A 27,133-nucleotide genomic window follows, 5' to 3' on the forward strand; every position below is an offset into this window, starting at 1 on the left:
AATGGATTCCCCCCCCTCCATGTTTATAAGGCAGCCACCCCAATCAGCCTTCACCTGAAAGCTGTATGCAGGAATGCAAAACTGCTGTGCTGCTCCTTGCCTAGCACAAGGCAGGACTCAGGAAGGAGTCATCTCTCTCCCACTTTGTACCTGGAGTTTGAAGGGGAAGACAGGCATTGGTTTCCCTCAGCTTTTGTCTGTTTGCTGACTTATTGGGCAAGCAAACCTCGCCCACTATATGGTTTGTGGCCAAATCCACTCCCATGTAGAGGGTTGGGGTGGAGATTGTGCATCACTTAGGTCCTGTCTTAAATGATGCCTGGGTCTGTGCAGTGGGGTAGCACCTTGAGACCACATCAAGAAACAGGGTTTCCTTGTGCAAGGTGCTGCAGATCCCATGTCCCAAAGAGCCTGTAGCCTCCGGGCAGGAGTCTGCTTGTGTTGTCCTTTGCGGGGTGACTTTTGCTCTACTGTGCTTCAATGCGTTGTTTCTTTGTGCCTGAGCTATAACAGGGTGCCTGCTTGTCCTTTGGCGAATGACTTGTCTGTCTACATTTTCAAATGGAAGGGGTTTTGCTGGGGAAGGAGAGCAAAGCTGTGCCCAGGTGGATATGCAGGAGGGTCTTTGTTCTCCTATTACGACTGCATCAGGGTGAGTCTTCCCCGCGCCTGGAACACTTCAGCCTCAACCTGTCAGTTGTCTTAGGCAGCAGCTGCTTGCTGATAGCTTAGAGCATATGTTAAGATTTCCCCAGGATAAACCAGGCTTTCTGTATGTGTTCAGCTTAGAGGCAGAGGTGGTTGTCTTCACTGACCCTGTTTGTAAAGCCTCAGGCACCTGAAAGTGAGAGTTAAGTCTGGAGCTGTTTGGGATGCTGATGCCTTGATGGTACGTTTCCTACCGGCAGCCCAACCAGTTGGCAGCTCTAGAAGTCAGCGTGGTGCCTGCTTGATGGCCTTGGAGGCTGAAGGCTCAGTTTGGGTGATGGAGCAGTCTCTGTGGTCCATTAAACCCTTCCAGTGCAAGGTCCTGTTGCTGTGAGCGTGCATCCACCAGGTGCTGAAAGTTGAGCCCTACTGTGGCTTGGGGTCGGAGGGCTCAGCATGTGCAAGCAATATTGCACACCGATAGCTGGGGTGTTGGAGTCCCCTTGAGAAGTGAGTGCAGCAGTGTGACCAGCATCTCTAGCTGCTTGTCCTCTCTGCTGAGCATGGCACCTCGGCCCATTTGTGAGTGAGCTACAATGCAGTTTATCTTTTAACGCGGACCTCTGTGTGTTTTGCCTGGGAGACAGGAAGAATCGTGGGCCACATCAACTGGAATAAATTAACTTGAAAGGGCTTCTGTGGAGATGTGTGCTGAGTTGTACCAGCTGGGCCTGACCCCTTCCTATTATTAAACACCTCTTTTTGACCTCAGGCCTGACGGAGTCAGCATTCACCACTCCTTTCCCACTTGAACACCCCAGGCAGAGCTAGGATGGGTCTGAAAAAATGAGCCAAGCCTTTTGTGTGCAGTTCCAGAACTAGGCCATGTGCTCTCCCGAGCACTGGCAAAAAATGTGCTAAGGGTGCACAATGGGAGAGATTTCAAACTTAATGCGGTGTCTCAGCTTTTCTTGTTCCTTTATTGTTTGGACCAAAAATCTAGAGTAATCGCTTACCCAAAATAGCCTCCTTATGCTACTGCACGTCACCGGTTGGGAGCCATGTACGCATTCTCTCTCCAGGGAGAGAAAAAGTCCTCTCTCACATCGCTAAATTTGTCAGAGCATATTTTTAAAGACCAGTAATGAAACAGGAAGAGGGACTGTTCAATACAAAGGCAAAAAGGGGCACAGGGCTCTAAATTTTATTATGACTATTTGGGTTTTTTTTGTGGTACAGGAGTGTCTTAGTCCTGGACCAGTACTTCATTGTTATAGGCGCTGTTCAGACAGCTAGCAAATATGATCCTTGCCTTCGAGAGCTTTCAATCTATGTAACACTAGGAAAAGAGCCAGGAGAGATTTTTCCAATGCAATATTTTTATCTGAGTATTTCAGTTACTCAAACCTAAATTGGTTTGTGAGAGGGGCTCATTTTGAATCCTCAGACTCATAAAAATGGTGTATGTGTGGGGGTGGAAATAAAGGTTGGAAGTTGCTGAAAGGAAGATTTTGACACTTTTCCGACATGGGGAAATATATTTGCTTTTTGATTCAAAATGCTCTTTGGGTTTGGATCATTCATTCTAAAATAGAAATGGTTAAAACAAGAAAAACATCAAATCTGAATGGGAGATTCTGATTGACCGAGTCCTGTTCTAGATGATTTGCTTGTGAAAAATTTAAAGATTTTCAATTTCTGATCCTAGGACAGGCTGAGGGGAAAAGAAATGAAAATCATTCTCTCTCATGAGAGAGGAATTTGTTTTCCAGCCAGCTTAATCTGTGATTCTAGGGGCCTGGATGGCTGGTTACGCTGTATTCATGGGTGTGCGTGGCTGGTTAGATTTTAAATGCTGGAGAGAGGAATGGTGGAAAAGACCTGGCCATCTCCTGTTCACTCTTTCTTTGAGCATCCACTCTCTGCCGCTGGGTGACACAGGAGACTGGGCAAAATGGACCTATGGTATGAGCCAGTAAAAGGCAGGTCTTATACTCTTACGTTCCTATGAAAGGGTTAAAGTTGGAAGAATAGGCTGCAGCTAGTATGCAAGCAGACTTCCAAGGAAAGCCTTCCAATAGCCAGTGCTACCAAAGTTTGTAGGATGCTGATCATCATTACAGCATCTGTGCTGCAGAGCCCAGCTCCCAAGCATTAAAGAAACATGAGGTTGGGTTAGAAAACCCTGAGATTATTAAAAAATGCAGCTTGGTTAAGGTTTCTGTTTCATCTTTTTTTATTCAAGATTTTCTAGGGATCCCAGTTTAGTTTATATCATTTTCTCCGTGACAGTGGAGGCAACAAACTATGTGGGAGAGAAAACGGAGATTTTTGGTGTAGTCGTGTGACTGCGATGGGGGCTCTAGGACCAAACATGACATAAGATGAGAGTCCCGATAGAAGGGGGAAAAAATTGGCAGTAGTGAGGTCCCCATTGCTTCCTTGGGCTGTGCCAGACCAGCTCAAGTATAGAAACTTCTCCAGTAGCCAAGCTGCTGCTGATCCTTTATTTTTTCCAGTTGAGGGCAGTATTTTAGGAGCTGAAGTGTGTGTGTGCATGTGCACATGTCCACAAGAGTTTTATTTTACTAGCCTTATACAGGGGGCTAATCCCATGTGGAAGATATGCAGAAGGATGCCTAGAATCCCAAGGCTTCTCTGTACAAAGGAAAAGCCCTGAATACTTGTTGAATAGCTTTGCACAGTACCCTCATGCGGGTTCTCTTAGTCTGCCCTAAATCTCTTCTGGCAGCTGATCCACTTTGGGAGTGGATTAAAACTATCAACAGCCCAAAGGCACTTGGAGTATGATGTAAGGGTTTCCATGCTGAGAGGTGGCATAGAATAGCCATTGTGCTCCACTTTTGCCCCCCAGCTATTTGGCTGTCACTTCTCTTTCTAGACAAGCCCTAAATGTCTTTTGAAAGCTGCCCATTACATTGCCTTGTACAGGGTTGGCTGTAACATCAGATCAGACCTTAAGCCACATTTGATATCATCATTACATGAATGTTTCAGACCAATCCCATTATCATGGGATGGTGCAAGACTCTGGGTCCTTGCTCCTCTTCCCAGATGGGCTCTAGATTTACTGTTTGACTGTAAATCGCATGCCAGGAAACCACCAGTTCTCAGTTTACCTGTCTCTAAAATGGGTAGTCTAGCAGATACCGATTTCTGGTGAGATGGCTGTGAAGTACTATTAAGCCAAGAGCATTATTTCCATGAATCCTTGCCACAAGGGGCAAGACCTGTTGAATAGAGCCAAGTGAGGAGGGCTTTCCCCTGTTTCATGGGGCATGGCAGGGAACACTGGAATTTTTTAAGTTACTTCTCTTATGAAACTGTGCAAAACCCAGAAAACTTCAAAATGGCCCAGCTCAAAGAAATCTAGGATAGAAATTAGGGCTGTGCAACGCTTCAGATCCAGAGAAGCTTTGGATGCTTCGGCGTTGGAAGTAGCATGTCTGGATTGAAGCGCTGGCTTTGTTAGGCTTTCTGAAGCTGTTCGGAAAATGTTTGGAGCGGCGTCGGAGATCTGGCCATAGGGTATAATGGGGAATCAATGAAATATCTATAAATTTGTTGCTTTTTGTCTGATTTGGATGACACGTGCAGGGATGGTAGCCTCTGCTGAGAGCATGAAGCCTGCCATGTTTCAAGAAGATTGCTGCAGGGGTTTGGGGGGAACTGCACCTCAAGCAAAACTTGTGACATAGATGACCCTCTGTGCGTTAAGGCGCAGCGGGCTGAAAACTGCAGGGGTGATGGCCCCTGCTGAGGCCACGAAGCATGCCAGCTGTCAAGGAGATGGGTGCAAGGGGAGTCTGGCTTCTGGGGTCCTGCACCTCTGGCTGCCTACAGGCAAAACTCGTGACATGGGTGACCCTGTGTGTGTTAAGGTGCAGCGGGGTGACAGCTGCAGGGATGGTGGCCCCTGCTGTGGCCACAAAGCCTGCCAGCTGTCGAGGAGATCAGTCCAGGGGTGTTCTGGGGCCCGTCACCCCTAGCTGCTGACAGACAAAACTCGTGACATGGGTGCTCGTGCAACTGACTGTCTCTGTCCTGGGGCAGTTGATTGTATTGATTATTTCCTCTCCTTAGTCTGTGGTTTTGTAGTTGTTAATCCATGCTCGTTAACTCGTTATGTAGTAGCTAGGTATTGTGTATTGAGCTGTTCCCTGAGTGACTCATGACTAATTGGTAACTGGTTACAAAGTACCTTAGCAGCCAGGCCTGCAGTAGTCTGCCCCCCCCCTCGTGCCCCAAGACAGACACAGTCGCACAAGCACCCATGTCACGAGTTTTGCTTGTCCGCACCTTGAGGTGCAGCTCCCCCAAACCCCTGCACTTATCTCCTTGAAACTTGGCAGGCTTTGTGCCCTCACCAGGGGCCACCACCCCTGCAGTTTTGACCCCACTGTGGCTTAACACACACGTGACATGAGTTTTGCTTTCAGGAATTTGGGGTGCAGTTTCCCCCGAATCTTTGCTCTGATCTTCTTGAAACTTGGGCGCACTTCATGCTCTCAGCAGAGGCTACCACCCCTGCAAGTTTCATCCAGATCAGACAAAACCAAAAAAGTTATAGATATTTCATTGATTTCCCCATTATAGCCTATGGCCGGGTCTCCAAGGTGGCTCCAAAGCTTCAGCTGGATCGAAGCAGGAACCCGGTCCAGAGCTCTGGATCGGATCCCTGGCATCCAAAGCTGGATTGAATAGCTGCCTACTCGCGTAGGCATAGAAATCTTTCCTTTTGCATCCGTTTCTTTGTTTGGCCAGAGTCAAAACAGCATCACTGAGTTTTTTAACTTTTTATATATAATATATATACACACATACATGTGTATGTGTGTGTAAAAATAATATATATATATATATAATATGTATTATGTCAAATAAAACCTTTGAAACAGAAAGCAGTGTTTAAAAAAAGAAGCTGAGCTCGTTCTGAAAAGGTCTTTATCAAAATGCTTTTTGAAATAATTTTTCTTTTAAAATAAATTTTCATTGAAATTGACGTGTTTCTGCAAAGTGTTTTTGCTTCTGACAAATTGGCATTTTCTTGTTGGCAAATTTCCAGGCAGCTCTAATATCGCTATTCAGCAAAGCCATTCAGCATGTCTTTAAATCCAAATGATTTCAGCTTAAACGTTAAGCACATGCTGAAATGGAGTGCTGAATTGAGGCCCAGAACATGACTTTGATACGTATTGCTGCATACACTGGTTGTTTTATTTCAATAGCGTTTCAGCAAACTGTTTGATCAGACTGTAAACTTCAAAGCGGGAAGTAGCAGGGTGGGAGATGTGGGGTGTTTTTTGCCCCAGTCTTTCCAATGATTCAGTTTGTTGGAGATTAGCAATTTATTTTGATACCTCCACAGCAGCCAGTCAGGTCCCCCCGGAGCCATCAACTTTGGATGCATTTTTAATGAATGAATCATATAGGCTGAGATGCAATATCCCCAAAATACAAGCTTTGAGTCCATGAACTGCAGTAGTGATCCCTTCAGCTGTGTGTAGGTAGCAGGCTGTTTTGGGGGCCAGGCGCTAGAGGGAGTCGTGACTGCATCTGTGGTTTGACACACACTTATTGCATGCATGCTGATGAATTCATCTTGCTCCCAAGCTTCAGGCCTGTGGATGCCTGAGGGTGCTCAGACTAGGACTTGCACACAGGGAGAAACTAGAGCTAGAACCAGTTTGATTTGACTCCCCTGGTTCATAGAAGGTGGAAGGACAGTTTGCAAAACACCTGGGTTCTCAGTATAGGCAATGAGCTGTTTGACCTACTGCTGTGAGGGGAAATGACTGTCCAGGGGGACAAGAGAAAGGTCTGAACAAAGCTCAAAGCATCAGGGACTCCTTGATTTGAATTGCAGCTCTCTTGCTGATGCTACTCCATCTCATGCCTCAGTTTACCCGTGTGCAAAATGTATCTTGTGCATACCTACCCCTCTGGAGCAATGTGGGAGTTAATAGGTGCAATGTGATGTAAAGTTAATTGCTGTAATGGTTGTTTAATGTGAGCATTAATGGGTCTAAATGCTGTTATAATCAAGTAACCCCCGGCTCCCGGCTTGCTGTGGGATTGATGTCTTGCGTTCCCCGGGTGGAGTAGTGAGGCCTATTTTCCCTGTATTCAGTCACGTTGTATTAAAAGAGATCTTTGTATTTGCCTGAGTGCCAGAAACCAATTAATGCTGTTGTGTGTGTGTTTTTAATATCTGTTCCTCCTGCACTGTTTGGTTGCACTTCAAAGCAAGGGGCCATTATAAATGTATTATTCATCTTTCTGAAATGATTGCTAGACGCGGCTACATTGCTTCTCTAATAACATGTGGATACGAAGTTCTGGAAGATGTGGGTAATAAATGCTGAACAGATGATGCTGTGAATAACAAACTGTTATAAAGCATGTGATAAAATGTCAGCACTGTCCCTATAATGTGCGCTGGTTGTATGTGTGAGGTTTTATTAGAAAGTTGTCTGTGTTATTTAATTAAGCGAATTCCTTTGCTGCTGACGGGTTCTGCAGCTGATAACGTGCCAGGAAAGGCCTGATCTGGAGTCGGCACGAACGCTTCCAACTCCTGCCAGGGTCTCCTGGGATGAGTCTTGTGCGGTCTGACGATGACGTGAGGTCTGAAGTCAAGCGGATCTAGTAGTGTGTTGAGTTTTACTGGCCTCAGCTTAATCCTTTGATGGCAGGTCTTTCTGGGACTGCGTCTGAGACAAGGGTGTGGGTGAAGTGCCAAGGTCTGGCTGCACCTGTGTGTAACGGATGCTCCTTGAAGTTGCTTTTCACAGCGGGGTGGGGTAGCCGGCTCTGCTTTGCTTTTGGGCAGTTTTGCCATTAGGTGGAAGTGTTGCTGAGGAGAAGAAAGTTGTTGCTTCAGACTGCAGTTAGTTCAGAGAGTGGCTCATCCTGTTACAAAGGTGCAGTGAGACCCACACTTGATTCCTTCCTCCTCTAACATAGCGTGGGAAGGGGTGAAAACAAACCAAAGGAAAATGCTTAGGCTGGTTCTCCTGCTATTGAGATCGTGTGGGCTGTGGTAGAGTCTACAGAGAGCAAGGCTTGACCAGCAGATTGCTGGAGTCATTTAAGTGGCAATCCCAGATGGCAGGTCCGTCACCGTGGCTGAGACTCCTGGGGGCAGGTAGGGACACCCAGCTCTTTGCTGCGGGAGAAGAAGTCATCTGACCCCAGCAGTCTTTCCTGCTCAGGGCAAGGGGTCGGACTCGATGATCTGATGAGGTCCCGTCCGACCGAACATCTATGAATCTGTAACATACGGATGTGGAAGCATAGAGAGATCCTGAAGAAAATTCCCTTCCCTTCTCATTCCCCTAAGCTCTCTGGAAACAACGGGGAGGCTTTGCACCTCCTCTATGTTGAAATTTGGGAGCTTGTACAGCTCCAGAAGGCCTCTGATGGTGCACTCTGTGGGCGCGTCCAGATGAGCGCACACATGCATTTCCCTGGGGGCAAGTAGTAGCAGTACATAGTTGCACTGATGCTACTTGTCTCCAGGGAATGCCTATGCACACATGCTCTGGCGCACAACAAGTTGCCCTGTGTGGGGTAGGGACGGCTGGGGGCAGCACCCAAGCTGGTCCCAGCAGCCTTTCCTGGGGTCCTGTGGGCCTCCTGGGGCTCCAGCGGCAGCAATGTGAGTGTGCGGCTCTGGCCAGCCAGGCTCTTGTTTCGGATGGCGTGTACTGCCCCACTTTTTCCTGCCATGGGTTTTTATGACACGAGGATCTCCCCGTGTCAAAAAAGACACACCATGCTGCAAATCAGCAGGGTGGCGAATGCCTGCATGTACGGTGTGCATGGTTTGCGGTGCCACAAATGGGACTGTGGCATCGCATATTGTGTGTGTGTGTAATTGTCTGGATGTGCTGCATGTGTGTGCACGCACATGCCGGCCTGTCTGTCTGTATTCTTGTGTGCATGCCTCTGCGTGAGGGGATGCCTCCCCTGCATTCAGATGTGATTGCATCTGAGGTATGTGCACCCAAGGTAGGGCCAGTCCAGCCACCAGTAGCAGCGGAGATGCAGCAACACAGACCTCAGCTTCCACAGTCTGAGCCCATGGGGAGTTCTGGGTGTGGGTTTGAGGAGCTAGCTTGTGCTGTCACAGCTTCGCTGATCCTGGCACCTTGAGCTGGTTAGGTTCAAGCTAGCTGGGGCATTGCTTCTCCATGGTGCAGGCCCCCTGCGCCTGGCAGCTGTATGTGACTGCATGGCTATCTGCCTGATAGCAAGGCAAGCATCTTTGTGGCAGGAAACAACAGGACACTGCTACATTTGCAGTCTGTCTTCATTCGTTCCATCTCCTCCATCTTTTAACTCCCTGGAGGACTTTTGTGGAAAGCCATTACAATGAAGGAAGGAAGTACACAGCATGAGTTGCCTTGCTCCTGTAAAGACAACGCTCTTGGGAGCTGTGGCGTTCAGAGGGGACCCAGCGTCTTGCTTGGGGCCAACTGCTACAGTTTGCAGCGGAGGCAGGACTGACTGCAGCTGCCTGGGTAATCGCAGGCCTCGGCACTAGACGGCGCCTCCTTTGTGGAAGCGCTCCCTGCTCTGCAGGCTTCGCAGAGGCTCTGGGCAGCAATCCCAGCCTTTGCACAGTAACATGAGCTGCTGAAATGGGGAGAAGGGGCTCCCGGGAGCTTTTGGCATGGCACCTCCTGGAAACCAGGCAGGATGTCAACACAGAAGGAGGGGGAGGAAGAAAAGGTGTCAGTCACAGCCTGCAAAGAACCAGACAACTCGCCCGTTTTGTTCGTTGCTCTTTCCTTTCCTAGATGCAATTATTTTTTTTTAAATGCAACTCTTTCCATAGAAACATGGTTTAGTCACGAGGCCCATAATGAGTTATATATATAAAAAAATAAATAAATAAAACAATGAACACAATAAAATATTTGAAACGGCCTGACATTCAGCATCACATTATTCGTACTCTTCTTGGGAAGCAGGGGCTAGATGTGTGAATGTTGATTCAATAAAAAAGCAGTCAGTACCATTTTTTTACTCGCTGAAATATCCATATCTATTACCTGTATTCATGTGCTGTTTGTGTGTAGGAGTTTTCTTTTTCTTGTGGAAAGAAATCAGAGACTGATTTCTTTTCTTTTTTCTTTTTCTTTTTCTTTTTTTTTTATGCCAGTTATTTATTTATTCTTTCTTTCCCCCCACTCCCTTTTTTTTTGGCATGTTGGATTGTTTTGTGTTTCTTTTTTCCCTCTGGTAACTCCATTCTAAGCTTTAATTGCAAAACACAGGAAGGCTGGAGTCTGCCAGCAGCTCAGTTCTGATTTCCAGAAGCCTGACATTCAGCAGAAGCTTTGACTTCGAAAGGAGCAACGTGAGTGAGTTTGCCCCAGCTGGGGATCTGCCCTGTTGATGTGCATGGGACAGTGCAACCTGGTATGAGCTTCTCTTGGCCTTTGCGTTTCACGTGGTTTTGCTCCTCTGAAGCGGAGGGATTTGCACAGCTCTGCTAAGATGAGGATCTGGCCTGAGATGCGCAAACACTGATGGTTTCATAGCATTGCCTGCTGTATTTCACTGGCTGAGAATCCAGCTGCTTTTGCTATAACGAACAGAAAGCAGGTCAAGAGTATCCTTGTCCTATCCTCCCTCCCTCCCTCTACTTCTTGAGTCATATTTTTCTCTCCTTTGCAAACTGGTCCTTTGGTTTCCTTTGCTTTCTACAGAGTTGCTGGCATAGAGGAGGGGCAATGAACTGAACAACCTCCACCCCCCCCCCCTCCACCCCCCAATCTTCTCCTCCATTCCTCTATTTTTGATCTTGCAGCAATTTGAGAGAGATTTCCAGTCTTGTTCTAGCTGCTGATTAGTGAGACATTGGGGGAAAAAAAATCCCCTTCCCTAAGCCCAACACCCCCATCTCTCTTCTAAAACTTTCTTGGTCTATATACATTGAAATAGGTTGTGCTGGGCTTTTTTTTCCTGATGTTAATTGTGTGGATATTGTCGCTAGTTATAGTCCTATTACTATTTCAGTTTGATGAATTAAAGATTTTTCTCTCCCCCCACCGCTCCAACTCTCTGTTCTTCCTACCAGAAGAGCATTAACAATCCACCAGATCCAGTCAAGTCTGCTTTTAAAATGTGGTGCCCAGATAAAGAGCCAGAGCTCTCGCTTCATTTTAGTTGAGTTTTTAGTAGCCACGTCATACTTTTTGACTGGAATGACCCACAAAGAGGAAGGCGGAGGTGGTGGCTGTGGCATAAATTATTCAAGTGTTTCTGCAGAGTAGAGGAGAAGATTGTCCAGTCCATAAGATGCGGTTTCATGTTTTCCTTTATTAAAGAAAATTGCAAACAGCATCTCTACCTTCCCGCGTTGAAATAGTAACTGTGGACAAAATGACCTTCGTGGCTGGAGAGGAGCCAGAGAGCCAGGTACTTTCAGAGGTTGGATAATGTTTGTACATCACTCTTTGTATTTTAAATCAAGCGACATGGTGCCAAGGCTCCTTGTTCCCTGCTAGGGGAGGACGGACCTTCACACAGGCCCCCACGTGGGTGGGTTCTTGTGCTGAAGTCGTGATGAAGTAGCGAGGGCCTAGTTTCTACCATTGGTACTTGCAGTGGGGGGGTACCCTACCTTTGTGAATCGCCCTGCTGAACTGCCTGGACTGACCGATCAGCAGGTGGAATTCCTCCTCCTTTTAAGAGATGCAAAATGGGCCAGACCATGGGCCAGACCATAGGCCATCTAGCACTTGAGTCCATCCCATTTTCACTGGGGCATGAACTATCTGACCAGTGTCACCTAGAGAAGAGAGCCCTGGTCTGAGACTCAAGAGACCTGGGCTTTATTCCCAGCCCTGCTTCTGGCTCACTGGATGACCTTGGGCCAAACACCTCTGAGTTTGTTTGCCCTTCTGGGAAATGGGGTTAATGCTGCTTACCTCCCTTGTGAGGTCTTTGAGGATTTTCAGCTGGATGGTTGAAAACCCTGTGCTGTTTTCCAGCAGCATGATGCCCTGCCCTGCCCTGCCCTGGTTAGGGGCAGCCAGTGATGTGTTTGGTTCCTCTGGTTTGACTGTGATGAAGCCGTATCGATCTTTGCAGATGATAAATATTGCATTACGCGTTGTATATGGCAAGCCATTTGCTGATGGGACTGAATTTGCTTTGAGTATTTTATCCTTTTTTTATGCGATCAGCTGTCTGAAGAATCAGATCCCCACAGCCCTGTTCAGCAATCGTTTTTGCATTATTTGATAAATGCCAGTGTTTTGCTCCAAACGGCTCCAAAGAACGAGCATAGCGTATATGGAGGGGGGTGAGGAATCGGCTCCGCTCGACTGTGCTTTAGTTGCTCCCAACTAAGCCAAGACACCTTTATTTCACTGCGCTCGAATCTTACCCCTTCTCCACACCCATCACACTAGAAGGCAGAGATGCTTCCCTCCCTGACTGTCACATTCAGGCCTTTCTGCTTGTGTCGAGCCATTGGCTGGGGTAGCATTCCTTCGGAAGAGCTGGGTTTTTAAATGTTAATTGTATTTTGACATTCTTGATTGTGACACACATGCTGCTGATATTTTGGCTCCTGGCTGACAGCAAGCAGTACGTGAAGAGGCGGAGAAGCCGCTGCCATTGGGAAAGGAGAGGCACTGTCCACGAGTCTTGGAGGAATTAAGGAAGCGATCCTGTCATTTGCAGCCACATTTTCGAGAGCATCATCTAATTCTGAGTGACTCAGTTTCTGGCTCCACAGCTGGAGATGCCTCAGGCCTGAGGGTTTCTGTTTTGTTCTGCTTTTTTTTTTGGCAGGGTTGTGCACCCAAAGCTCCTATTGACTTCAGTTGGAGGTGGGGCCGCTTGGGACCTTTGCGGCCCCGGTCTTGGGTGGTTTGAGTTGAGGGGCCAAATATTGGTGGTTCCTTTGAACAAATGGCATTGGTGTGGAATGAATGAAACTCCATGGACTAGAGACTGTGGCGTGGGGCAGGTGGGAAAGGTGAAGAGGAAGTTAAAGCTTCCCGGTCAATTTACATTGTGGTTAGTTCTGCTTTGGAGGCGCCTGCAGAATTGAGTGACGAAGCAAAGGAGCTTTTCCTCTGTATCGGAGCATCAGCACATCACCCCCCCGCCCACATCTGTTGCTGCCGGGAGTGGGCCCTTCTCAGTGCTTGTGGAGGCAGGGGTTTCATTTTGCTTTGCCCCACTCCAAGGATGTATCCGATTGGTTGCATGTTGCTCTTCTCAACGGAGCCTACTCTGTCTAGCTGCTCAGGGCTGTGAGTTTATGCTTTGCTTTGACATCCATTTACCTTTTGTTTCCAGCTGCAAGTGAAAGGATGAAATGACTTTCACTTTACATAGCACGCTTTGTCTGTAGGTCTCCAGGTGCTGTTTGAAGGCGTCATTCTTTCATTTCTAAAGTGAGAGGGGAGGTAGAGATAAGTGAAGATCCTTATTAATCAAGGGAAGGATATCAGTGTGCAGTGAATCCAGCTTCAAGACACAAGTCTAACATTGCACCGTGAGTCCGTGCGAGTCACGATTAGAAGCCAGGTCCGCCAGCTCCAAGCTCTGTGCTCCATATACCCATTCTAGCTGCCGCCCAGCTGTGGTCCGAAGGACTGAAGACAGAAAAATTAATAGTGCAGTCATTCTTCTATGATCTAGGCACAGTTATCTTTGGTTTAGTTAGTCTAAAAGATGCAAATCTACCCTGTTTTCTGCTTGACTTCAGACTAATATGGCTAACTACCTCTCTCTGGGCATATTAACCATCCTATGTAGTAACATCCAGGTTATATGCATCTTCCCCAGTAAGCTCACAAGTGGTTTTGGAGCTTTGGGACAGCTGGGAAATCTTCACCATGTGGGAACTAGGGCAGAAAGTGTCATCTGAGGAGTTGGTTTAGGGCTTTATTATTATTATTTTTTAAGGCTAGAAAGAGTCACTAAACTCATTCAGTGCTGACTTCTATAAAATGCTGGCTGGAGAGTTTTACCCAGTGATTTCTTCATGAAGTTTCTGGCTATTTAGAAAGATGCTTCATTTGAGTTTTCATGCTCTCCCCTTCAAAATGAAGAGCTTTCATTTTTCTGTCAGTATTAATAGGAAGATTAGTTTATTCTTATTATATAAGGACTAGAGTCCAAGGATTTGTAAGGGGATATGGAGTCTCTCGCTGGTGGGTCACAGCACAACTGTAGCTTAGGTCAGCTATGCTGGAGTCCTCCTGTTTGTTGGCTGCTCTCTGGTTCAGGCAAGCTGAGTTGCTTGGCAAAGGCTGGTCTGGTCCCTGGTTAGCAAAGTGTCATTGTGACTAAAATCACCACCGCAGTTGCCACTGAGAGGCCGGGGATTGAAATGGGAGCAGACAGTGAATTATTCACTGACCTTTAGATTAGATTAGTTCTTTCTCTGTACAATGGGGATGATGATAGTTACCCACCTGGTAGGCACGATGTGCAGTTAGGATCCATCCTTGCTTGTGCTAGAACAGTGCTAAACACCATAGAATGGCTCGTGTGGACAAATACCTGAAGCTAAAACCCATCCAGGCTACCTGCTAGCATGGGCAATCCTTGGACAATAGCTGCCTGTGCATAATAACCATGGTACACACAAATACTGGCCTCCAGGGTCCTGGGCTGTCAGTTTAGTTTACAATCTGGGGGTGCTTTACAGCAGCCGCTTCTGTGTTCATTTAAACTGACTGGCAAACGTGGTCAAATGGAAATGGCCTGTCAGTCAAGGGAAACTGTGTGACATGCAACAAGAACATGTGGCCTTGTGTTGAGGAGGAGCAGGTGTCAGAAGCCTGGGTATGGACAGTACAAAGAGTTGTGGTTTGGGTTTTACTTGGGGGAGGGGGGGGGGAGGAGGTGGTATTGGGAGCTGGGTGCTGACAGCACAGGGAGGTAAGAACCTCTGGTTGGGCTACCCTAACCTTGGTTCAAGGCTGTTGAGTCAATAGGCCTTGTTCCTTCCTACCTGGCATGGGTGGATGGACTCAGCAGCGTACCTTGAGCTTAATACCACTGGAACGAAGGGGTGGAAAATCCAGCCGCTGCATCGTAGGTTCCCTCCCATCCCCAGGCTCTTTGTCTGTGACCGTCCCTGAGCTCAGGGTTGTGTTGAGTCACCATCCAGCTGTAAGTCATTGATGCCTGTGGCTTGGCTCAGAGCAGACTCACACTGAGGGAGGAAGGAGAGGGTGGCTTCTTTGTGTTCCTGCTAGTCACGACTAAGCTGCTTGTGTGGTGACATTCCCATCTCAAAACACTCTTGGGTGTGCGTGGTCTGTATTGTTCTGCGATAAGCTAGATGTTTTCTGCAGTATGCTTGGCCAGAGCAACAGGCTTTCATCCCCTAGTAATGCTATAGCCATGTTCCTATAACAGCCTTTGCACTCTTGGCATGGGTGTGAGGAGGGCTGCATGGCCTGATTTATGTTCAGAAACAGTATTTCTCTCCTTCTGAATTGGTCACTGAGCTGCAGGTAATGCCCTCTGCTTTAGATCACTGGTGCTTAAATTACTCATTCCAGCTGCATAATTTAGTCAAGGAAGCAGGTGAGAGCAAACTCAGAGGCACTCAGCTGTCAGTGGCAGGAAGTAGCATGGAGGTGGGCACTTGAGCATTCAGGCCAGACATTTCCCCATCCATCAGGGTTGAACGTGACCACTCCACTACCATTGCAGAGGGGGCAGGATGCAGCCCATGCTGTTAAAGCTGGGGTAAGAGTCAGGGAGGATCCAGGATCTCACCTCTCCAGCCTTCCCTTGAAAGAGTTAGCATTGGGTTCCAGTAGCCCTTGTGCAGAGAGGGGTCCAACATTGCAATCTCTGAAAGTGCACGCAGAAGGTGCTTCTGTCCTTCTGCCTCTGTGGCCTGGATGAGTGAGATGGGGCAACTTGGTGGGCTGGGTCCAGCATGGTGTTGGGCCAGCCCCATGCACCAGATCTAGCTACACATGCAGCAAGACCCTGTGTGCTGAATCCAGCCAAGGAGTGAACCTGCATGCCAGCCTCACCATGCACCAGCGTGCTCTAGTGCACAGGGCTACGTCATCCGGCGTGTGGGGGTAGAGCTAGAGTGTTTTCTCACATCCTGAAATTTGGCAGCACAGGAACAGCAGTTAAAGCTACCACCTCTCTCCTGCCAACAATTTTCCAGACCTGTGGGGAGATCCAAGGGCTGACATGTCTTTGCAGGCTCAGTCTGAGCCATTGAGCACCACTGGTATGGAGGATTGGCACAGGGCTTTGCTTTGGCTGATGATAAGTGGAGGCCTGGCCATTGGTCAGGATAAAAGATGGTCCTTGCATTATTTTGCCTTGGAGAAGAGGTAAGTTTGATCTCGGAGACAACCCAGCAGGGAGGGAGCAGCCATGAATAGAGTCCCCAGAGATGCACTTAAGCCTTTCCAGGAGGTTTCTGGTCCCCCCACCTCCACCCCCAAGCTGCCATGAATAATGACTGTGGAATGGAATATGCCACCATACTGTGGAATGACCCTATTCATTCTGCTATACATTCCTACAAGGGCCCATCCCACATGGGAAGTGACTGCTATCCTTCAATGGGTACTGTTAGAGCTCTGATGACCCAGGAATTATGAAAGAGGCAAGGATTTTTGTTTTGGATGCTATCTTTCATTGGATCTATTGCATAGTTGGGGTGAAGTTAGACAAAATTTGGAATGCAAAGGACTGAATCCTTTTGGGGGCAACTCTGTGGAATTACTCTAGATTTTCAGTGGTGTAAAGACAAGGAGGAGTTGGTCCAAAGAGTCTGAATCTTTTCTTACCTGCACTGATTTTTATAGCATTGCAGCTTCCTTGATTTAAAGCCTCCTGATTTTTGCACCAGGGTGATGAGAGCCTATGGGGTTTGAGCACTTCTTGGGTAGGTTCTGATTTTATTTTTCTTCTTCAAGCCAGCCCCTTTCCTTTGTAAAAGAGCTTTTGTGAATGTGATTCTCCAGCTACCAGAAGCTCCTTCTATAAATGAACAGAAAGATCTCTTTGCAGCAGGTGAAGTAATGGATATGATCTTGCTTGTATCCAAATCACTGGGGATTTACCATTGATTTTAAAGGGGCTACAGGCTATTTGGTAGACTTTGGGGGTGCACCATGGGTTCCAAACTCCTTTGAAATCCTAGCTGTTAGCAGTGCAGTGAGTGCTGTTGGTTACCAAACACTTGCTAAATGGCGTCCACACCCTATGGGAAATCCAGCCTGAGCTGCAGGTGCTGAGCAGTTGAACACCTAGTCTTAAGTTCTTGAAAACCTGACCCTGTAACATGATTGATCTTATTAGCTCTAACACGCAAATGGGAGATAAGACACCTTGGTATGCGCTCAAGCGTCCTGCTGTACACCTAGACATATGCTTATGTGCCTGGAATAACGTAGTATTTGAGAATTCCCTAGCTCAGCTTGCAGGTGAAAACCAAGCTCTCTCAGTATTTATATGAAGCGTCTAATGATGCTAGTTAAGGTGGCAGGGGGAAAAAGCAAATCAAAATCTGCAGCTCCAATGTGGAGCCGGGTCCTTCTCAGGTAAAAATGCCTAGGATATGACCCATGGCTTTATAGTGTTTTTTTCAGCTTGATGTGCCTTGAGTTGGTGTGTTGAGATGTATAGGTATGCACTTGGCTGTCCCTTTGAAACACTCTCTCAGTGCCATGGACTGAAAGGCATGCTTCAAAAGAGCTCCAGTGACCGATTATCTATCAGTCATTACCATGATGGATTGGAGCAGTTAATGTGTCAATGGTTATTACTAGGGGGCCTTTTTCTCCTCTGGATTAATGAATTGATGGACCACAATGACTTCTTCAGAGCCACTAGAGTATGCCAAGGAGTTGTTTTATTAGCAAAGCGAGATGATGTACAATCTGCACGCTATGTGCTACATTGCCCATGTGCAGCAAACATTATTATTTAATGACTTGTACTACAGCAGCATTTAGAGAATGCTGTTGAAACCAGGGCTCCAGTAGGCAAGGTACCTTACAAACATATCAAAGATGGTGCCTGCCCCAAAGCCTACAGTCGAAATATGCTGCATGCCTAAAACACACCTTTCATTTGAGGATCTTGGAGTGCTTTGGAGAAGAGCATTTAAGCTTTGCAAGCAACACCCTTGAGATGTTTGGCATGTTTGTCTCCATTTTGCAGGTGGAAAAATGAGGCTCAGTATCCCTTTTGAGTTGAGACAAAACCATAAAGAATCCAGGAGGCGTAAATATTGTGGTCTTTAAATCATACTCACCAAAAATATTAATGGAAAGTTCACCGCTGCACTAGGAAGTTGCCACTACTTAAATATCTATCAATTATATGCTCTCGGGGCCCTCTGTTCCATTATGGGCAGCAACACGTCTTGATTTTAACTAAAGACATGTCTTGCATTAGCGGAGCAAGAAGATGCACTGGAAATCATAAGCAATTAGATGATCTGTCTATCAAATCCTCCCTCCAAGGTGAAGGCATAAACACGTTTACTTTTAAAAATAAGAATCCTGGGCTAGAAAATTAACTATACATTTCTGACACAGCTTTGTAGAGGTGATGCATATTTTTTTCCACTGCTAGATTAAATAAAGAGTTAAGGGATGGGGGGAAAATGGAGTTTCCAGTGGAAATCCTCCTTTCTCACTCTCCTGTTGATGTGACTGTGTATGTATGAGAGAGAGGGAGAGGTGTTTAGGGTGTTTCTGGGCAGTTTGTGCGTCCATTTGTGGCATGGATTGTGTAGGGTTTGGAAAGTGTGCATGATGGCTTGTTTTTCTGTGTGTGTTTTTTTTGGCAGTGCATATTTGTGTGTGTTTGTGGTGGAGGGTGTTTGTTTCTGGGTTGTGTGTGTGCACGAAGTGTCTGTGGAAGGGCTTGTACGTGCCAGTTTGTGCTGAGAAGCGTGCATATGTAAGGGCTTTGAATGAGTGTGTGTGGGTGGTTGTGTGTGTTGGGGGCGTGTATTAGCACACCTGCTCACTTCTCTCCCCCTGTAACACCACCGAGGTGCACTAGTACTTTAAAAGGCTGGCAAGAATCTGAGCCTTGGGCTTCCTAGCAGCTCTTAATGCAAAACTTCCAAGGCTCCCTCCCTCTCTCTGGCTGCTGTGCATTCTGTTTAGCAGATGTTATCAGATTGAATTTAGTTTAGCGTGACTGCAGCTCCCTTCCCCTCGCTCGGCTCAGACACAGCCCTGGATGTTTTGCAGAGCTGAGCCGGGGGGGCGAAGACCATCCGCTCGCAGTGGATCTCCCCGCCAGACCGAGAGAGGACCTTTTCGGAGGGTTTCTATTGCCGCTGAATGACAACAAGGATTTCTCTCTCTCTCTTTTTTCCATCCCCCAAAGCCCAAGCATCGCTCCCGCTCCCCTCCCCGGAGTTCTGCCGCTTTATGCGTCAAATTAAAGGGTTTCTTTTTAAATTGAAAAGGCAACTGGATGGTGTGCCCTGGCGGAGCCGCTTTCAGCCTCATTAGCTCTGGAATACCGCTTTTCTTCTGCAAGATCTGGGGTGGATAACAGAGTTTTTTTTTGGGGTTGTTTTTTTTTGTTGTTGTTGCCCACCCCTTTCGCCCCAAAGCCAGGCTGTGGGAGCCCACTCTTTCAGCCCCACGGTGCGCGGACAGCCCCTCTGGATCTAGCTCAGGCATCTTGGCAAAGGGGGTGAGCATAAGTGTGGGGGGCACTGCCATCGCCCCCCTCACCACCTCCAAAGCCAGGTCAGAGCCTACATTATTCATTCCTCTCCAGCCCAGGAGCTGGGGTAGGGTGGGGGTGGGGGGGGAGAGAAAAGGAGAGTCGGATCCCTGCTCCAGCCAGAAGCAGGGCTTGGAGATTCCCAGTGCAAGCGGAGGGCATCGCTGGGGCCAGGCTGAACAACACCGCTATTAGCCCCTCGCGGAGCTGCCCTGGATGCGGGTCGGACTCGCCCCCTGCTTGGGTTTGGGGAAGGAGACGAGTGAGGCGCTGAGCGCTCCGTCTCCCGGGGCAGGAGGCGGCGGAGACGCTTCAGCACCCCCGGCGCGGTGGACAGCTCCCGGCCCGGCCGGCCCGGGGCGCGCGGGCTGGGAGCTCGGCATGGAGGGAATCCGCCCAACTTTGCCCGGCTGCTGAGGGTGAGTTGTTCCTCTATTCCTCCCCCCACCGACATCTCTGGGTGGGCTCTTCAGCCTGAGCAACTCCTGAACAACCCAGAGGACAGATTTCCCCCGAGCTCGCTGGCTGACACCCTCCCCCTCCCCCCCAGAGCAGGAGGGTTGCCATTCAGATGGGGTTGTAGGTCCCACTCCGCTATTGTTCCAGCCCTGTGACTATGTTGCTGGAATAAGCTCCCCCCTTGGGGCGGGGGAGAAAGGGGGCAAAGCTTGGGGGCTTTGCTGGTTGGAGAGCACATGAATGCACCCATCGGCACAGGGAGAGGGGTTGGATGAGTGCAAGGGTCCTGCTAGTGCAGTGCAATGAAGCGCTGAGATTGCAGGGCTGAAGAGAAAAGGTGTGTGTGTAAGGGGACACACACACACACACAGGGGAGCTTCCCCTTTACCCTGTCATACATAGAGCAGGACCGAGATTGCTGCATCTCTCTCTCCGTGTCCCTGCGCTCAGGGGAAGGCACATTCCACTTCAGGCAACATGCAGCTTTAGCAGGCTGCCTTATGTGCTTCTCCCTCTCCCTCTCTTTCCTTTTAATATGGCATCTGCTTAAATGTTTAATTCTTGTTTGTTTGAATCTATCTGGGATTTTTCTTAGGTTGGGGTGGGGGGGGAGGGGGGGGGGAGACTGCGTCAGTGTGAGCTGCAGCAGAAAGACTTTAAACAATCCACAAATTTTAAATCCAGCCTAACAATTTCCAGGGGAAAAATGAGGCTTCCCTTGGCAGTCAGGAAGGTAAATAGAAATGAAATAAGGGGGTGATTTGATACTGATCCAGATGCTAGCTGGTCGAGCCACGGCTGAGAGCCTTATGCAAAGTCTGCTTGGCTGTTTCAATCTGTGTCTTCCTTTCCCTCCTCAACTAATTGCATTACAAATAGTTTGCATCTGCAGGCATCAGACCATGGTGGACTCCCTCTCTTTGTACCCTTTCCTTCCAAATCTTTTGGCTTTGCTAACCCACTGCCTCCCCTGGTACCTTCACTGTACAGTGGCTTTGGAATTGGAAATGAGTACTGGGATTTTGCTAACCGAAACAACCCATGCCTACCCCAATCCCCTTTCCTGGCTGTATAAACCTTTGAGGTTATTTACTTTCTATGCTGCACGATCAAAACCATCTCCCTTAACTCATGTCCATCTACGGAGACTGGAATCCCATTATCTCTTCTGGGAGGGGATGGATTTCCTAATACCCTCTGCAGAAGAGATAACTGCCCACTGAGGCCAGCAAAGGGATTGCAAATGCAAAGAGCAGCAGAGAGTGACTCAAACCATGGACTAGTGGATCAGTCAAATGCACCCACATGTCTTTGCTGGTTAGGCGGGTTCTTTGCTAGTATTCAGCTGGTGTTGCTGCAGTGGTCTCCAGCTTTCCTGGCTTCCTGGAGGGGCGGGGGCTGAAAAAAAGCTGGAGATGGAAGAGACAGAAGAGACTCACTGAACCTGCATCTACCCACGGTAGAAGGGCAAAGGTCTGTGTTTCCATTGCACAGAGTAAATAGCTGCTATCCAGGCTAGGTCAGGGGAAAATCCCTGTTGTGAATGGAGTGTGACTAGACAGAGACACCATCTCATTTTGGTTGTGTATAAGAAACAGAGGATCAAGGAGTAAGGCCACTTTTCCAACAGGCTCTACATGAGCTAAAGAGGTTTTTGGTGCTCTCCAGAGAAATGCACTTGAGAAAGTGAAATCAAAGCTGTGCCTGTTAGCCTGTATACAAACACAAGGCTGCATTCTCTTTTGGAGGGCTCTCTCCCTAATCAGCGCTTTTGGCAAAAGCAGAGCTGGGAGATGTTGATGAAGGAGAGGTGATGGGATCTGATTGCACAAGGAGAAGTTGGGGAGGTAGTAATAAAATGCCTTCCAACTTCCAATGAGAGCTTTTGTCCTAAGTTGTTTGAGGTGTAATGAGTTTGCCATGTTCTATTCAACCCTCAGGCTGCTTTTGTCTCAGGAAGCCCCCAGCTATGATTTTGGTTGCATCTGCATTTAAGAGGCTCAGGAATGAGTCATCATTATTGCTGACTGACCTTTGGCTCTGGGTTTGAAGAGGGGACAATAAAGGCAGGTTTGAGGTGAGTGCTATTGGAGAACACGGCAATTTGGCCCGTTGCCTTTAAACATTGGCCTGTGGAGACAGGCCATTAGATCTGTTGAATGCATTCAGGAACTCAGGGAAAATGCCAATAGCCGCTAAAATGAGCTCATCTCCCTTCTCCTTTCCTTTTTATAGTAAACGGGACTGAAATGAGGAATCCTGTTTCTAACTCCTAACGGAGATTTGAGCCTTGGAGTTTCTTTCCCCCACAGACCTCTGGGCGGCTCTGCGTGCTAGAAGGAGCTGCGGTGCTTGGTACCATAGCTGGGTAGTTGAGGGCTGGAGCATCCAGGTGGGAGGTACAACCTGCAGTTTCACAATAACATACACTGCTGTCACTCCTTTCCTCCCATGGGGTTGTTTTGCCTGTCTCCTTCATTCATAGATCCTGGCCAGCTCTCCACGGAGTTGCTGCTGGGGTGGGAGCTCTCATGAAGAGCTGAAGGAATAAAGAGCAAAAAGTAGGAAGTCCCATCCTGGGTGAGACCAGGGGTCCATCAAGTCCCTTATCTGGTCTCTGGCTCCAGCCAGCAACATAGGAAGGTACAAGAAGCCCTGCAGTGATGGATACATTTCCTCGGTTGCTGGCTCTTGCAGATCTCCATCATTTAGAGCATAGCACAAGGCAGGAAGGCTTCCAGCTTTCAAGTGTAAACCAGCCATTGCTTGCAAAGTGGCTGCCCAAAGGAAGGAAGGGTGACCCAGTGGTTAGGGAACTAGCTTGGGGTCCCGCAGACCTAGCTTCCATCCCCTGCTCCATGCAACCTTGGGCTACTTGGTACCTCAGTTTGCAGCATATGAAATGGGGATAAGAGTGTGGGTCTTTTTTCCCTGGAGCGCCATGATGGTCAATGCGCCAAGGAGTGTGAAGTGGCCAGGTCCTATGGGGATGGATCCATGGAGAGGAAAAAGAGGGTGGGAAGCTAGATGTCCCATGCAGTCTCAGTCCCTGGGAACTGTGAGCTCTTCGGCAGTGTCCTGATGGGCAGTAAAGGGTTAATCTTCGAGAACAGAGGCCTGAAAAACCTTGTCTCACAAGCTAGAATAGGGAACATGCTGCTTTTAATTTGCCACATGATGGAAAAGTTGCCTTCCTTCCCAGCCTCCCTCCTCCCTTCGCATTCAGCTGAAAACTTAGCAGCACCTCATTTGCACCCCACAATCAGACTCTTCAGTCCTCCTCCATGCCTCAATTCCTGTCCCTAAGTTCAGTTGGATGCTGGGAGTGGCTCTCCTCTCTCCCTCCCTGCCCTTCATGGTTCTGGCTATAAGGACCGCATCTCTTGGAAGCGTAATGACATGCAATGCACGTGCGTTACATGTCACAGCCTGGCATGAAACCAGTCAGGGGACATCAGCATGCTGTGCACCTGCATCTTTCTCCATGCTGAGGACTTCCAATGGTGGCTGCTTGGAAAAGATGCCCAGGTCAGGGCTTGGCAGCTGCAAAGGAGACAGAGGTGCTGGGATGTGGATCTATTGTGGGAAGATGTGGGGTACCTGCAAAACACTAGGTGCAAGCAGGGAGAGTGGACTTGGCCAGCTCTGTCTCACTAAGGCCAAGCTGCCCCAGTTTCCAAGAGGGTACCATGTATTAACTGAGAGATTTCATTGCAGTTGGCACAGACTGGAGTGAGGGTTGCCTGCCTTGGCTGCCGTGCTTGCGACTACTGACTAGCACGTGCTTGCTGCTGCTTCCCATCATATCCCTGCCCTGCCTGCCTCTTTCTTGAGGGGAAATCTTGTGATCACAGCTGCTTACACGCATGGAATCCTCCTTGCATTTTCCTTTGCAACGTTGCCCAGTCCTTGAAAGCAAGGGATTAAAATTCAGCCTGCCTTACCATGGGAAGGGGAGAAGAAGGGAGGGAGGGAAGGAGTGCGCTTGCCTGCTGTGAAAGATGCATGCTCTAAATTCCACTGGGGGGGATGGACAGACATGAGTCTCTCTCTCTGAGTTCAGTGGGCTTTGGATCGGGCCATGGATGAGAAGGAAACCTACTTGCACTCTGGCTGCAGGTTGGTCTTTTCTTTTGGAATCCTGCATTATTTATGTCTGAGGAGCTTAATTATTCTGAACCGTGTGATTCAGAGGGAACTTCCTGGTAGCTCAGAGCCGAAACAAAATGAGCATCCAGAAGATGATGGCATTGCATCCACTAAAGACTGATATTTGCTCTGTTTCTATTTGGGTCACCATTATGTAAGAGTTCATGGTGTTGGCTAATCCAGGACTCCTGGAATCGGGTGGTGCATTTAATTGATTTGATTTTAATACAGACTCTGTGCTTTCTAGTGTGGACTCGGTCATTGCCATGGAGGTGTTTTTTTTTTCTCCTAGGCAAACAGATACAAGGCTACTTGACCTGAATCCTTAAGGTTTTGCTTGTAAAGACATGGCTTAAATTAATCCTTCCCCCCATCCTTTTTTTATTTTTTCCTTCAGTCTGATGGACTTAGTGCTGCTTTTGCAATTAAGTCCACAGCCAAGTCCTCTGTAACAGCCTCTCAACTGGGGACAAAGCAGTGCAAGCTAATTGGAATACTATACTGTGATAAGACCGTCCTTGCTCTCCAAAGGATTAGCAGGTGGAGAAAGGAGCCTTGTTTTAAAAAGAGACACTGGTTCTATTCTCCGTGGCAGAACCAAAGGAAGTGTCCAGCGTGCACAGCTCTCCTCTGGGCAAGTCGGGCAAGCTGGGCTGCTCATCATTTCATTGGCAGCTCTGATTTCCAGTCTGGAGACGGGGATGGGAGGGAATACAGGACACCTGGTTTCTTTCAGCTCTGAGAGGGAGGGTTGGTTAGTGGTCTTCAGGGGGGAGGACTGAATCTGGGGGTTTCTATTCCTAGCTCTGGGGGAAAGTGTGAAGTAGTGGTTACAGCAAAGAGTAGGAAGCCCAGACTCCTGGGTTCTAGGCTCAGCTCTAGTGGGGGTTTGGTGGCTAGGGAATGTGGGTGGTTAGGACACCTATTCCCACCTGGACAGGTGGCTTCATTAGTTGAATTTGGGCAGATCATTTCAAGCACTCTGTGCCTCAGTTTGCTTGTCTGTGACTTGGGTATGAGGATACCTGCCTTCTTGGTTCCTAGGGGCTGATAAGGCCAAGTGGATGCCTGTGAAGTGCTTGGAAGCCCCCCTCCGGGAGGCTGGCCAGTGCAAAGTGGCAGTGTCACAGTATTGTCTCGAGGTAACCAGGCTGGTTTTGCTGTCTTACTGTCCCAGCAGCTTGGGAGCTCCAGGCCCAAGTTTGCTCTGGCTTCTGCTGATGAAAGTCTTGAGATCACTGCAGCAGGAGCTTGCCCCTCCAAGAGCTGTCATGGTGTGGCAAAACCCTGATCTCCCTAATGGCTGCACAATCTTCCTTGCTTTTGCTTTGGGTGCATTGAGATCTGTGAAGGTGGCCGGAGGGCTGTCAAGTCCAGTTTTTCCAAAATCTCCTATGCCAAAGCATGGAAGGGAGAAAACCTCTCCCTGCTCCCTGGCTGATTGTCATTCTAATTCCCAGGCTTGAGCCCATGTGCATTTCCCTTTGAACAAACTGCTGGCTAGCCCCCAGAGTCCCCTATGGGGGCTACTACTTGCACCTCAGTGGCTCGATCCTCAGGTGGTAGAAACCAGGATGTCTTTCAAGGGAGGAGCTGCACAGAGTTTTATCAGCTGAAGATCTGGTCCCAGCTTGTCAGAGCCCTGGAGCTCCTTTCATTCAAGTCAAGGGCAAACTCTCTGACTTCAGCGGGAGCAGTGTCCAACCCAGGAATCCAGCCAAATGACTCCTGCTGCCTCTCTCAGGAGGCCTGTGGTGGGAATCCACCTGTCTGGAAGCAGAGCGGTTTCTATGTTTCTGCTTGGAGAAGTGGGTCTGTTAACTATGTTGTTGCAGGGAGCAGCAATCATTCTGTCTCCCAACGATTCCCAGATCAAACCAAGGAGGATGGGCTGTTACTGCCATCATGGCCAACTCCAGCTGAGACCCAAGTAACTCAGCTGGGTGTTTCATCTACTTCATACATCATTGCTGGCAACCCAGACTGCGCTGGCAATTTTGTTGATGGCAGATGAGAATCTGGCTTGCTTGCCTGCAGCTGGATTGACTCTTGGGGGGCTTATTGTAGCAAACAAACTTGTTTGGGACTTGGAGACCTGCAGGGAGAGCTCTGCAGGAAGAGACCGGTTGCATTTTTGTTTTTAACAGGATCTTTTCTGATAGAAGCTGTGTGTCAGGAGTCAGCTCTTCTCTCTCGGCGGAGATCAGTGTAGCTCCAGTGAAGCCAAGAAAGCTTCACTGACTTGAACCAGAGAGGCCTTGGCTCCAGCAGTCTCCCTACTGATTGCTCAGCTATATATTGCAGGGGGAAATTACTACAGATCCCATCTGTTTAATTGGACAACGTTCAGGATTGGGCCCCGAGACAGCAGTTTATCTTGAAAGAGAGAGTGAATAGGGCGCAGCAGGCCTAAGCATATAGCAGGCCCCATCCCACAGCTGCTGAGCTGATAGGGGAAAAGCCAGGCTTCCTGCCTGTTGGCCCTGGAGCTGGGCTGGGACATGAGCTGGGCTTTCCTTCTCAGGTGTAGTCGGCACTGGCGGCAGATTGCTGGGGACTCGGGTCCCGGGCAGGCAGGCAGGATCTAGTCCAGTGAGGACTGGCTCTGCTATCTGAATGGTGCCTGGGCTTGAAGGGGACCCAGGTCCCTCTCCTGGTGATGATCTGGGATTGCTGGGCCACAAAGGAAGCATTTGGGCTGGTCTGTGTGTTAGGGCAGGAGCAGGTGCTCAGTGTAAGGATGGAGCTACTTGAATATGGTCGCTGAGAGGAGAACCCCATGCTAAAGGGGTGCTTAGCATGGAAGCACCGGTGATACCTCCCTGCAGCGGGAGGAGAGGAAGGTGGAAATCGTCCCTGCAGCGCCATGGGGCCGTGACCATGCTCTAGCTCTGTCTGCCAGGCACAATGAGCCACATTTGGCCTCCTTTTCTCGCCTGCTGCCCCACTGGGCTCTGAGGAGCTGGGATAAAAGTGCTATTGACAGGAGCTGTGGACGTGAGTTCACGTGGTGGTTCCCTGACACTGGCTCCAGTGAGGATATATTTTGGCCTGTCCCTTAAGAACTGGGAGAGTGGCAGGGCTGTCCCCCTCAGTCTGCTTTGGCTCAGCGGCAGAGAGGCCAAACCATGGC

General features: G+C 48.6%; 1 protein-coding gene across 4 annotated transcripts in view; it reads left to right on the forward strand.

Annotated features, from left to right (window-relative positions):
• Positions 1 to 27,133, forward strand: part of GRM4 (glutamate metabotropic receptor 4) — a 226,497-nt gene that overhangs the window by 5,254 nt on the left and 194,110 nt on the right. For 2 of the 4 annotated variants that reach the window (XM_019484893.2, XM_014598267.3), the window contains exon 1: positions 65 to 241. The exons of 1 other annotated variant lie outside the window; for it this stretch is intronic. Coding sequence is in view for 1 of the 3 variants with exons in the window: in XM_014598267.3 (XP_014453753.1) it covers positions 239 to 241 (3 nt within the window). In the remaining 2 variants the exon portion in view is untranslated. One more of the 4 variants, XM_059717124.1, reaches the window with a different exon arrangement.

This window comes from Alligator mississippiensis, chromosome 14 (assembly GCF_030867095.1).
Source record: "Alligator mississippiensis isolate rAllMis1 chromosome 14, rAllMis1, whole genome shotgun sequence".
In the NCBI taxonomy this organism is placed as follows: domain Eukaryota; kingdom Metazoa; phylum Chordata; order Crocodylia; family Alligatoridae; genus Alligator; species Alligator mississippiensis.